Here is a 12256-nt window from a genome sequence, read left to right as displayed (position 1 = left end):
GTCTGGAGCTGCATATAGGCCAGACCAGGTAAGGCTGGCAGAGATAATGGGAACTGCAGATGCTGGATAATCCGAGACGACAAAGTCTGGAGCTGGATCCAAGCAGCATCTTAGGAGCACAAAAGCTGACGTTTTGGGCCTAGACCCAAATATGCCATGCTCTGCAGAGGCCATTAACGCAGTCTATTTTGTAATATGGTTGTCCCTTGCATTTCCACTTGACTCCCTCTCACCCTCGCAAGGGTCTACGCCCGAAACGTCAGCTTTTGTGCTCCTAAGATACTGCTTGGCCTGCTGTGTTCATCCAGCTCCACGCTTTGTTATCTCAGGTAAGGATGACAGTTTTCTTCCCTAAAGGACATGTGAACCAGATGGATTTTTCTAACAATCGACAGTGGATTCATGGTCATATTAGACTCTTAATTCCAGATATTTATTTGAATCAAATTCCACCATCTGCCATGGCAGGATTCGAACCTGGGTCCCCAGAACGTTATCTGGGTCTCTGGATTAACAGTCCAGCAATGAATCCTACTTACATCACTGCACCTGTGTGCAGACAATGAAAATGTAGGCTCTAATTTTGGACAAAAAAACAAGAGTGACTGTATGGCCATGATTTCATACCTTTCTACAAGTGCCCCAAATTAATTCTAATTCTCTAAGGAAGGGCCACTGGACCTGAAACATTAACTCTGATATTTCTTCACCGATGCTGCCAGACCTGCTGAGCTTTTACAGCAACTTCAATTTTTGTTTGTAATTTTCCAAATGTGACAATGACATCACAAAACTGGCGGAGAAACATGTGTAGAAAATATTTCACATGCAAGTATGAGCCTTAGTTAAATATACAAAATCCTAATCTAATTCTCCATTTATGTACTAGACTCCTAGATATTTACGTATAGAAGGAGGCCATTCAGGCCATTATGATCAGGCTGATCAAAATGAGCTACTACACTAATCCTGTGATTGCTGGATTTGACATTAAGGCAGGTGTTCATCAAAGCTCTGCAACTGTTGTAAAACTAAATGGAATTTTAAAATTTAGGATTGAATGCTGTGCTAGCTTATTACTGCACTTAAAAGTACTGATCATATTTATAGCATATATTTTATGCAGAGCATTTTATGGTGCTTGTAGCTTGAGCGGCTGTCAACAAATTTCAGCCCCTCTGTGTACTTTGATGGGAGAGACATAGGCTCCTAGTGGGTCTGTGTGATGGCTGCCCGGAGTTTATGTGTCCCTACTCCTCTACTGTTCTGAAAAACACTGATCGTTATAACTGAAAACAAAAAAATGTTGGAAATCGCAGCATATCAGGCAGCATCCCTGGAGAGAGAGCAAATTAGCCTAGATGACTCTTCATCAGAGCTCTGTCTCCATGGATACTGCCTCTCCAGCACTTTACATTTGTGGTTCAGATCACTAACATCCTCTAATTAGAAAGAGTCCAAGACTTCTGTGTCAGTTTAGGAACTCAACAGTCAGGAAAAGAACCCCACACGGCCTAATATTGACCAAGCAGCATCATGGTGCACAAGAACGTTCTTGATACCTTTACCAGCATCAGCACTGCCGAGAAATGTGGAAAATGCCAGGTTCTCATCTGGCCATACTCCGAAATGATTTTGAGATTCCTGGCTATAATGATGAAGCGTGGCTACATTGGAGAATTTGAGATTATTGATGCCTACAGAGATGGGAAAATAGTTGCCATTGTCACAGACCGACTGAACAGGTTCTGGATGTGAGTTTGCTCGCTGAGCTGGAAGGTTAGTTTTCAGACGTTTCGTCACCATTCTAGGTAACATCATCAGTGAGCCTCTGACAAAGCGCTGGTGTTATGTCCCGCTTTCTATTTATCTGTTTAGGTTTCCTTGGGTTGGTGATGTCATTTCCTGCATTGGTGATGTCGTTTCCTGTTCTTTTTCTCAGAGGATGGTCGATTGATTTGGAGCCAATGTGTTTGTTGAAGTAGTTCCGGTTGGAATGCCATGCTTCTAGGAATTCTCGTGCGTGTCTGTTTGGCTTGTCCTAGGATGGATGTGCTGTCCCAATCAAAGTGGTGTCCTTGCTCATCTGTATGTAAGGATATGAGTGACAGTGGGTCATGTCGTTTTGTGGCTAGTTGATGTTCATGTATCCTGGTGGCTAGCTTTCTGCCAGTTTGTCCAATGTAGTGTTTGTCACAGTTCTTGCAAGGTATTTTGTAGATGATGTTCGTTTTGCTTGTTGTCTGTATAGGGTCTTTTAAGTTCATTAGCTGCCGTTTTAGTGTGTTGGTGGGTTTGTGGGCTACCCTGATGCCAAGAGGTCCGAGTAGTCTGGCAGTCATTTCGGAAATGTCTTTGATGTAGGGGAGAGTGGTTATGGTTTCTGGGCCCGTTTTGTCTGTTTGTTTGGGTTTGTTGCTGAGAAATCGGCGGACTGTGTTCATAGGGTACCCGTTCTTTTTGAATACGCTGTATAGGTGATTTTCTTCTGCTCTTTGTAGTTCCTCTTTGCTGCAGTGTGTGGTGGCTCGTTGGAATAATGTTCTAATGCAGCTTCGTTTGTGGGTGTTGGGATGGTTGCTCCTGTAGTTCAGTATTTGGTCTGTATGTGGTGTTTTCCTGTAGACGCTGGTTTGAAGTTCCCCATTGACTGTTCGCTCTACTGTGACATCTAGGAATGGCAGTTTGTTGTTGTTTTCCTCCTCTTTTGTGAATGTTATGCCAGTAAAGGGTATTATTGATGGTCTTGAAGGTCTCCTCTAATTTGTTTTGCTCAGTGATGACAAAGGTGTCATCCACATAGTGGACCCAAAGTTTGGGTTGGATGATTGGCAGAGCTGTTTGTTTGAGTCTCTGCATTACTGCCTCTGTTAAGAACCCTGATATCGGAGATCCCATGGGTGTACCATTGGTTTGTCTGTAGGTTTTGTTATTGAAAGTGAAGTGAGTGGTAAGGCATAGGTCCACTAGCTTGATGATGTTGTCCTTGCTGAAGAGGTTGGTGGTGTCTGGTGTATATGCCTTCGGTTCTTATAATAGTGTAGTTAGTGTTTCTTTGGCTGGGTTGATGTTGATGGATGTGAACAGGGCTGTTACGTCAAAGGAGACCATTATTTCATCCTCTTCTATCTTGGTGTCTTTGGTGTTCAGGAATTCTTGGGTGGAGCGAATGGAGTGGTGAGAGTCTTCTACTAGGTGTTTTAGTCTTTGGTGTAGTTCCTTGGCTAATCTGTAGGTTGGTGTTCCAGGTAGCGACACTACGGGTGAAAGCGGGACATAACACCAGCTCTTCATCGGAGGCTCACTGATGATATTACCTAGAATGGTGACGAAACATCTGAAAACTAACCTTCCAGCTCAGCGAGCAAACTCTCATCCAGAACCTCAACCTGAGCTACAAATCTTCTCAAAACTCGACTGAACAGGTGCCCTGTTCATTAGCCCTAGATTCAACATTCAAGTAAAGGAGCGTGAAAGATAGCAAATGATGACGGACTTCCCATCTGCTGGGCACCTTGTTCTAACAACCTTAGCTGGGGCCATGGACCGTGAAGGAGCCAAACAAAAACATATGGAAGAAAAGATTCTTGGACATTTTTTCTAAGATGTGCAATCGGTCTATAGTAAACTATTGAAATCAAAAAAGAAAGAATGGATGGGAGGCCAAGTTGAGCAGAAGGGTGGGAACTGAGGGTGAGAGCAGAAGCTCTCAGGGCTGGAGGAGAAAGTCCATGTCAGTGTGCGTAATTCAGGACAGAGTCTGGCACGTAGCATTAAATGTTAAGTTGTTACACTATATTAATGTTGTTAAAACAAACCAATGTTAAGTGAAGATTTTTTGTAGTTTAAGTTGATGATCATTTCCTTGCATTTTTTTAAATACAGTATTCTCCTGATGTATTAACGTTAGAATTTCATTCGCCCAGTTTATAACCTTATAAACTGAGCTGCCAACCTTCAACGTCCACGTACTTGATCTTCTCTCTAAAAGCTAACCTCTTTCATTATTTTCTTCCCCAGTTGCCCAACTTCAGGCTTTGGACTTAATGACTAATTTATGAAACCAAACAGTTTTGACCTTTTAAGTACGTGTACTATTTAGTCTTAGTAAGTTGATTAGCTCAGTTGATTGCATGTTTGGTTTGCAATGCAGAGTGATTCCAATAGTGTGGGTTCAGTTCTTTGTCAGATCATTAAGCTTGTTGGTTAGTATGCTGCAGCATTTTATTGTTTGAGAATGAAAGCCTTAACAGCATGTTGCAGAAATCTAATGGACATCCTAGTAAACATCCTCAGAGCTTACAAACAAGCAGAAAGGTGTCGCTGATGATGAGAAACAGTCTTCTGGTCAGATCCTTCCTTCAAATTCAAAGTTTTACTACCTTTGCCTGCTGTCTTTGCTGTAGAGTAGACCATCTCCTACCTCCTGCGGAGTGCATTTTTTAAAGTAGGCTTGCAAAGAAATGTAATAGTTTTTCTCAAAATTCGTGGCATGTGCCCCTTAACATAGGACTCTGGTGTTCAGGCTGATCCCAGAGACATACACTGAGACAAACATCAACTTCTAAAGGATCAATAACTGTGAAAGATGCTGTTTAGTCTGCTGGTAACTTGCTTGTTGCTTTCTATGAATGACTGTTGTAAGTGGTCATTCCCACAGTGCAGGATTATCTGTGAGGGACATATTAAGGCTTAGGGCAGTCGCAGCAAAGGCTCTACGGGGAAAGGCCACTACTACAGCATTTTACATCAAGGAGCTGTGATCCATGTAGAAACCTTGGGTGTATTAATCAAAAAGTATTTGACATGAAATATCAATACAAGTTATAGATATACCCTGAAATTATAAATGTATTCAGGAATTTGAATGCCAGTTGGAAGAAACTGATTTAGTTTGTCTTTAATGTTGCATGAACTTTACAAATGTTCTGAAAGTGTATTTTTGGAGAAAAATGCTGAGTAAGTAGTTTGTCTCTTGATATGGACTGTTTTGGACCCAGTGTCCAATTTTGCTGAAGAAACTCAGCAAGGATTCAGACATTTCACCTGTGTTCCCTTCCCTCTGATTCTTGAATGATTTCCATTTGCATTGGAGAGAGTACAGAAGCAACTTACAATACTGGCTTCATGTATGAAAAGCTTCAGCTATGAGGATAAATTGAAGAAATTGGGACTGTACTGCCTGGAGAAAAGTGGCTGACAGGACAGCTGATTGAGGTTTTCAAAATTATGAGCATGCCAGACAGACTGGATCAGCTGAAGCTTCTGCTTTTAAAACAATCCAGAACAAGAGGGTACGCAATCAAAATGATGTGCATGTGAAGCATGGATGATGTGAGAAAAGTCTTTCACACAATGAGTTGTTAGTGTATGAAATGCGCTGCCTGGAAATGTGTTGAAGGCAGGTTCAATTGAGGTAATCAAGAAGGCATTGAATGGTTTATTTTGGATAGCTATGGTGTGCAGAGATTTGGGGAGAGGGCTAGGAGATTAGCACTAGATAATCGAGCCGATGCATGCACAGTGGGCTAAATGGCCTCCTTCTGTTCCAAAACAGTTCTATGATTTCTTGTTAGTTTTGAAGTTTGATGAAGATTCCCTCATTGCCAGTTAAAGTACTGCATGGCGAAGTTCTTCCTGTGTTGGAAGAAGAGTGCAGCACAGACTGTCAGAATACCTCCAAGAGAGTAGAATTACCAAGTTGTTCTGAGTCTCCTTGAAAGAGAAGGCATGTTGTAAGACTTTGATTTGTACTCTGCTTGAAACCATATTTTCCTTAAACGCACAGAAATGCTTTGTGAAAAGTATACAAGTGTATTATATTAGAAATCTATTCGAAAGAATGTAACACGCAAAACAAAAAACCAGCATATATCCCATCTTATTGATGTTGTATGCATCATGTTGTCCACATTTGCCTGAGGAATCAAATATGCCATGCTCTGCAGAGGTCGTTAACACAATCCATTTTGTAATATGATTGTCCCTTGCATTTCCACTTGACTCCCTCACCCAGTGATACAAATGGAAGTAAGGAATGAGTAAAACTTCCTTTGATTAAAGCTATAAATAAGGCAGGGTTATGACTTAAGAGTTGACTTAACTACTAAGGGTGCCAGTTTAATATTGTGATGAGGAGGAATTTCTTCTCTCAGATGGCTCTGAATCTTTGACACCTTGCAACGGAGAGCTGTGGGGGCAGAGTCTTTGTGAATATTTACGCCTGAAATGGATAGCATAATGTCAATAAATCTCAAGTTATCTAATTTGGTAGCAAAAACAGGAAGGCAGATTATCTGAATGGTGATAAATTGCACTCAATCTGTCATCTTAGCCAGTGAGTTCTAGGTGTCCTTTTACACCAATACACCTACAAGTGTGCAGGTGCGCCAGATGTTGCATTATGTGTTGGCCTTCATAGCGAGAGCATTCATATGTAGGAGTAGGAATATCTTGATGCAGTTGTACTGGGCTTTAGTGAGACCACTAATAAATGTAGGTTTGGTCTGTTTATCTGAGAAGGACGTTCTGGCTATGGAGAGAGTGCAATGAAGAGTTACCAGAATGTCCTAGAATTGAAGAATTGATGCATGTAGGGAGACTGGATCGGAAAAGACTATGTTCACTGGAGTTTAGCAGAATGAATGGGGATCTCATAGAAACTTTAAAACCTCTAACAGGATTAAATGGAGTTAACACAGGAAGGATGTTCCCAATTACTAGGAAGTCCAGAACCAGGGGTTACAGTTTAAGGATACAGGGTACGCCGTTTAGGACTGAGATGTCCAGAAATTTCTTCATCCAGAGTGTTGAGTCTGTGGCATTCTCTGCCGCAGAAAATGATTGAGGGAAAATTAATAATTATTTTTCAAAAAGGTGTTTGCTATAGTTCTTGGAGTAAAGGGTAAAGAGAGAAAACAGGAACAGGATGCAGAGTTGGATGATCAGCCTTAATCATATTGAATGCTGGCACGGGCTCAAAGGGCCAAGTACCCTACTCCAGTTTCTATTTTCTATGTTTCTGTGGTGGGCATTATTACTAGTGTCTCCGATCCAGTAGATGTTTGCATATGCAGAAAGCATCAAAGAGAATTCATGTTGGAATCAGCAAGCTCAAGATCATAGGGAAGTAGATACAACAACTATATAATAATGATTCCTGCCTAGAGCTGTAGGTGTATGAAAGTGTTTGCTTTTCCACCAATATAGCTGTTGTTGAACACTAAAAACACAAATGTGGCAAGAGAAGACAACCTGATGTCTTGTTGCACCTTACGTTTAGCCATTATTTCACGGGCCGTATGTCCATTTTGAAGGACATTCTTTGAGTTCTTTTTTTTTGTACCGAAACAAATTGATTGAAGTCTTTGCAAGTTTCAGTAGATTCAGTATACCATATCTAAAATATGATTTCCTGTTTATTAATAGTACAACATTGCAGCAAAGCGGCAAGAAGTTGTTAGTAAAAGCAGAAGCTTGGACAGGAAGCCAACTGAGTCTTTATTAATGACAAATTGGAGACATAGCACATACGGAGTTGGACAATTGGACCTTGATAAGGTAGGAAATTACATCTCGGTGTACCCAGTTAAATTTCTTATGGTTAGTAAATAAAACTGCAGTTCCTAACATCAGATTAATTTTTAATGCTGACATGTTATGAAGTAATTACATTGCTGTGTGGGGCCTTGTTTTGTACATATTTATTACTAAGCTTGCAAACCAGGCTGTACTTTGAAATAAATAAAGCACTGTAGGTTGATAAAGCATTATACAAATATATCTTCTTCTTATGTTTCCAGGAATATTCAGAATACAAAAGCAAAAAGCTGTGAATGTATCCAAACTGAAATAACAGCAAACATTAGAAATACTCAGTAGCTCAGGTAACAACCAGGGAAGGAGAAACATAGTTGATGGGGTATATTTCACAATCATGTGAATTTCCCAATGCACTGACCAAAAGGCCTGTCTAGAGCTATGCTGGGCAGCTGAAGGATAGCCGTAATTGATATGGAGTGAAACTTCTCGCCCTTACCTGAGAAGAGTGGGGGAAGATCCCACCCTCGAGAGCTGCCAGTCAATCCAGTAGACAAGTAGCTCATTGTTTCAGGTCTTAAAAAAAACTGTAAGACATAGGAGCAAAAGTAGGCTATTCAGCCCATTGAGTCTATTCTGCCATTCGGTAAGATCATGACTGATTTGATAATTCTGAACTCCATTCTCCTGCCTTTTCCCTATAGCTCTTGATTCCCTCAATGATTAAAAGCCTGTCTACCTCAACCTTGAATATACTTAATGATCAACCTCTTACAGCTAGGAATTCCACAGACTGACTACCCTCTGAGAGAAGAAATTCTTCGTTTTGTTTTAAATAGACAAACCGGTTACTTTGTGATTATGCCCTCTGGCCCTAGACTCTCATTTTGCATCTATCCTGTTAAGTCCCAGAAGAATCTTGTGTGTTTCAATTGATTCTTCTAACAGTCTTGCCTGTTTCAGGATGGTTGGTGAATGCCAATATCAACACACTTTCTGCGTTTAATTGTGTTTCATCATTTTGACAGTTATCCTGTCTAATGCTGCAGTAAACACCAGAAGCCCGAGGTTTTGTGAAACAAATAATTTAACTTAAAAATAAATGTGAAGATTGAATGAACTTGGGTAAGATAAGATAAAGTTCAAATAAAAGCAAAAAACAAAATCAAAGAAGCATCATTGGACATGACACGTGAGCTCTCGTGTTTCTGTCTTGACGGATGCTACCAGACATGCTGAGTTTTCCAGCACTTTATCTTGAATAAAAAAAAATCTCCTTTGTTTAACTGAACTAAATAAGAATTAGGATTGTTATCCTTACTCCCTACTCCACCTATAATTGGACATAATAATGCAATGCACTGTTAGTTTCCCAAAGATGAAATCACAGCAGAGACGGTGTTGCAGGAGATGATTACATAACTAGTCTCCTCCTCCTACCACAACCTAGCAATTTTAATGATCTGAGCATTGCCTCTTGGTTCTCTACAAATGCTGCCTCACCTCTTGAAAAGTTATACTGCTTTCCATCTTGGTAACAGTTGTTTTTCTGTCCTTTTTTTCTTTGTAGCATCTTTTAAATGACTTAGTTTTATTTACAATTAGACGTAAACTTGTTTTTGGATAAATAGTTGCATCTGCATTCTGGGGCTATACAGTGAAAATGGGCTCATGACAGGTGAGATTTTCACATAAATACTGAGCAGTCTATGAACTGATCAAGGTATTACTACACCTGTGCACATCTTTGGACTGTGGGAGGAAACTGGAGGAAACCCACGCAAACAAAGGGAGAATGTGCAAACTCCTCACAGTTGCCCGAGGGTGGAGTAGAACCAGGGTCCTTGGTGCTGTGAGGCAGCAGTGCTAGCCACTGAACTGCCATGCCAGTTTGATTTTGAACTTCTTGCAGAACCATATTTTTAACACAAAGTGTTGATATATTTAAACAAAAATAGAAGTTGCTGGAAAAACTCAGTAAGTCTGGCAGCATCTGTGAAGAAAAATCAGAGTTAATGATTTTGGTCTGGTCACCTTTCCTCTGAACCTGAAATGTTAACACTGATTTTGCTTCAAAGATACTATCAGACATGCTGAGTTTTTCCAGCAAATTCTGTCTTGTTCCTGATTTACAGCATTTGCCATCATTTCTGTGCAGGCTTTTTGAAGAAGCTACTCCATTCCTCCCCCCCCCCCCCCTTGAAGCATTAATCTGATTCTGCTTTGAAAATTATTGAACCTATTTTCACCACACTTTCAGGCAATATATTCCAGCTTACATTTCATTACTGTAAAATATTCTGATCTTGTCTCTGTTTCTTTGGATAATTACCTTTAAATTTGTCTTCTGATTACTGACCAGTCACTGAAAACAGTTTCTTCTTATCTACACTATTGAAATAGCGAGTTTTGAGAAGATTTGTAGCTCAGGTTGAGGTTCTGGCTGTGAGTTTGCTCGCTGAGCTGGAAGGTTAGTTTTCAGACGTTTCGTCACTTGTTTTTATTTGAAAAAATATACTTTATTCACAAGATGTACAAAAAAAAACACATTTATACACCTACCCAGTCATGCAAGCCGCTCCAGGTTACCCAGGGGGTACGTACACCAACTAAAAGAAGAAAAAAAAAACAAAGCAAAGAAAATACCCCGGCAGTCGTCAGCCCGCACACTCCCAGTTGGCCCCCTGACCAGATGGGGAAGGCGCCAGCTGGGCCCAGTTACCAGATAGGGTTCTTTTTCGTATTCTGGACGAGGGGGTTCATACGGTGGTCTTTCCCCACCGCGCCTTGGCGCCGGCTGCCCCAAGCTTTAGCGCGTCCCTCAGCACGTAGTCCTGGACCTTGGAGTGCGCCAGTCTGCAACACTCGGTCGGGGTCAGTTCTTTCAGCTGGCAGACCAGCAAGTTGCGGGCAGACCAAAGAGTGTCTTTCACCGCATCGATGGTCCTCCAGGCGCAGTTGATGTTGGTCTCGGTGTGCGTCCCCGGAAACAGCCCATAGAGCACGGAGTGCTGCGTCACGGAGCTGCTCGGGACGAACCTCGACAAATACCAATGCATCACCCTCCAGACCTCCTGCGCATAGGCACACTCCAGAAGGAGGTGATCCACAGTCTCGTTCCCCCCCCGCAGCCACCTCGAGGGCAGCGTGCGGTGGCGCAGAGATTCCGGGCATGCATAAAGGATCTCACTGGCAGAGCCCCTCTCACCGCCAGCCAAGCAATGTCCTTGTGCTTGTTTGAAAGTTCTGGCGATGAGGCATTCTGCCAAACGACTTTGGAAGTCTGCGTGGGGAACCACACGACGGGATCCACCCTCTCCTTTTCCCGAAGAGTCCCGAGGATACTACGTGCTGACCACTGCCTGATGGCCTTGTCGTCAAAGGTGTTTCCTTTCAAAAATTTCTCCACTAAGGACAGGTGGTACGGAACGGTCCAACTACTCGGAGCGTTCCGCAGCAACGAGGCCAGGCCCATCCTTCGCAACACCGGGGACAGGTGGAACCTCAGTAAGTAGTGACACTTGGTGTTTGCGTACTGAGGATCTACGCACAGCTTGATGCAGCCGCGCACAAAGGTAGCCGTCAGGGCGAGGGTGGCGTTCGGTACGCCCTTTCCCCCATTTCCCAGGTCTTTGTACATGGTGTCCCTGCGGATCCGGTCCATCCTCGACCCCCAAATGAAGTGGAAGATGGCCCGGGTGACCGCAGCGGCGCAGGTCCAGGGGATAGGCCAGGCCTGCGCCACATACAACAGTACCGAGAGCCCCTCGCACCTGACAACCAGGTTCTTACCCGCGATGGAGAGGGACCGGAGTGTCCACCTGCCCAGCTTCTGCTTCAGTTTGGTGATACGCTCCTCCCAAGTCTTAGTGCACGCCCCAGCTTCACCAAACCAAACACCCAGCACCTTCAGGTAGTCTGTCTTGACAGTGAAGGGGATGAAGGAGCGGTCGTCCCAGTTCCCGAAGAACATGACCTCGCTCTTACCCCGATTGACTTTGGTACCCGAGGCCAGTTCAAACTGGCCGCAGATGTCCAATAGTCTACTCACCGACTGACGATCGGTGCAGAAGACGGCGACATCGTCCACGTACAGGGAGGTCTTGACCTGAAGGCCTCCGCTGCCTGGGATAGTCATGCCCTTCAGGCTCACGTCCTTCCTGATGGAGGCGGCGAAGGGCTCCACACAGCACACGAACAAGGCAGGAGAGAGCGGGCAGCCCTGCCTGACTCCAGATCTAACAGGAAAACTGTCTGATTCCCACCCGTTGATCGAGACTGCGCTAACGATGTTGGCGTAGAGCAGCCGGATCCAATTGCGGATGCCCTCCCCGAACCCCAATTTGGAGAGGACGTCCCTCATGTAAGCATGAGAGACCCTGTCGAAGGCCTTCTCCTGGTCCAGGCTGACGAGGCAGTTGTCCACCCGCCTGTCCTGTACGTAGGCGATCGTATCCCTGATGAGCGCGAGGCTCTCAGTGATCTTCCTGCCCGGCACAGCACAGGTTTGATCAGGGTGAATCACTGACTCCAGGACAGACCTGACCCAGTTGGCTATGACCTTGGCCAGGATTTTGTAGTCCACGTTCAAAAGTGAAATGGGACGCCAATTCTTAATTTCTTCCCTCTCCCCCTTCCTCTTGTAAATGAGGGTGATGATGCCCTTCCTCATGGACTTGCACATTTCCCCTGCCCGAAGTGCACTATCATACACCTC

The 12256-nt window shown here is 43.4% G+C and overlaps 1 protein-coding gene and 1 pseudogene across 7 annotated transcripts in view; both read left to right on the top strand.

The window, feature by feature from the left end:
• Nucleotides 1-12256, top strand: part of arhgap12b (Rho GTPase activating protein 12b) — a 238944-nt gene that overhangs the window by 136565 nt on the left and 90123 nt on the right. For 5 of the 7 annotated variants that reach the window (XM_059639245.1, XM_059639239.1, XM_048555520.2 and 2 more), the window contains exon 6: nt 7429-7560. The exons of the other annotated variants lie outside the window; for them this stretch is intronic. In XM_059639245.1, the coding sequence (XP_059495228.1) occupies nt 7429-7560 (132 nt within the window). The remainder of the gene's footprint in view (nt 1-7428; nt 7561-12256) is intronic. 7 annotated transcript variants of the gene reach the window in all.
• LOC125463807 (small ribosomal subunit protein uS8-like) lies at nt 1537-3604 on the top strand (annotated as a pseudogene).

The sequence above is a fragment of the Stegostoma tigrinum genome, chromosome 2 (genome assembly GCF_030684315.1).
Source record: "Stegostoma tigrinum isolate sSteTig4 chromosome 2, sSteTig4.hap1, whole genome shotgun sequence".
NCBI classification, from domain to species: Eukaryota; Metazoa; Chordata; class Chondrichthyes; order Orectolobiformes; family Stegostomatidae; genus Stegostoma; species Stegostoma tigrinum.
Note: the sequence above shows the minus strand (reverse complement) of the source record. Positions and strands in the feature narration are given on the sequence as shown.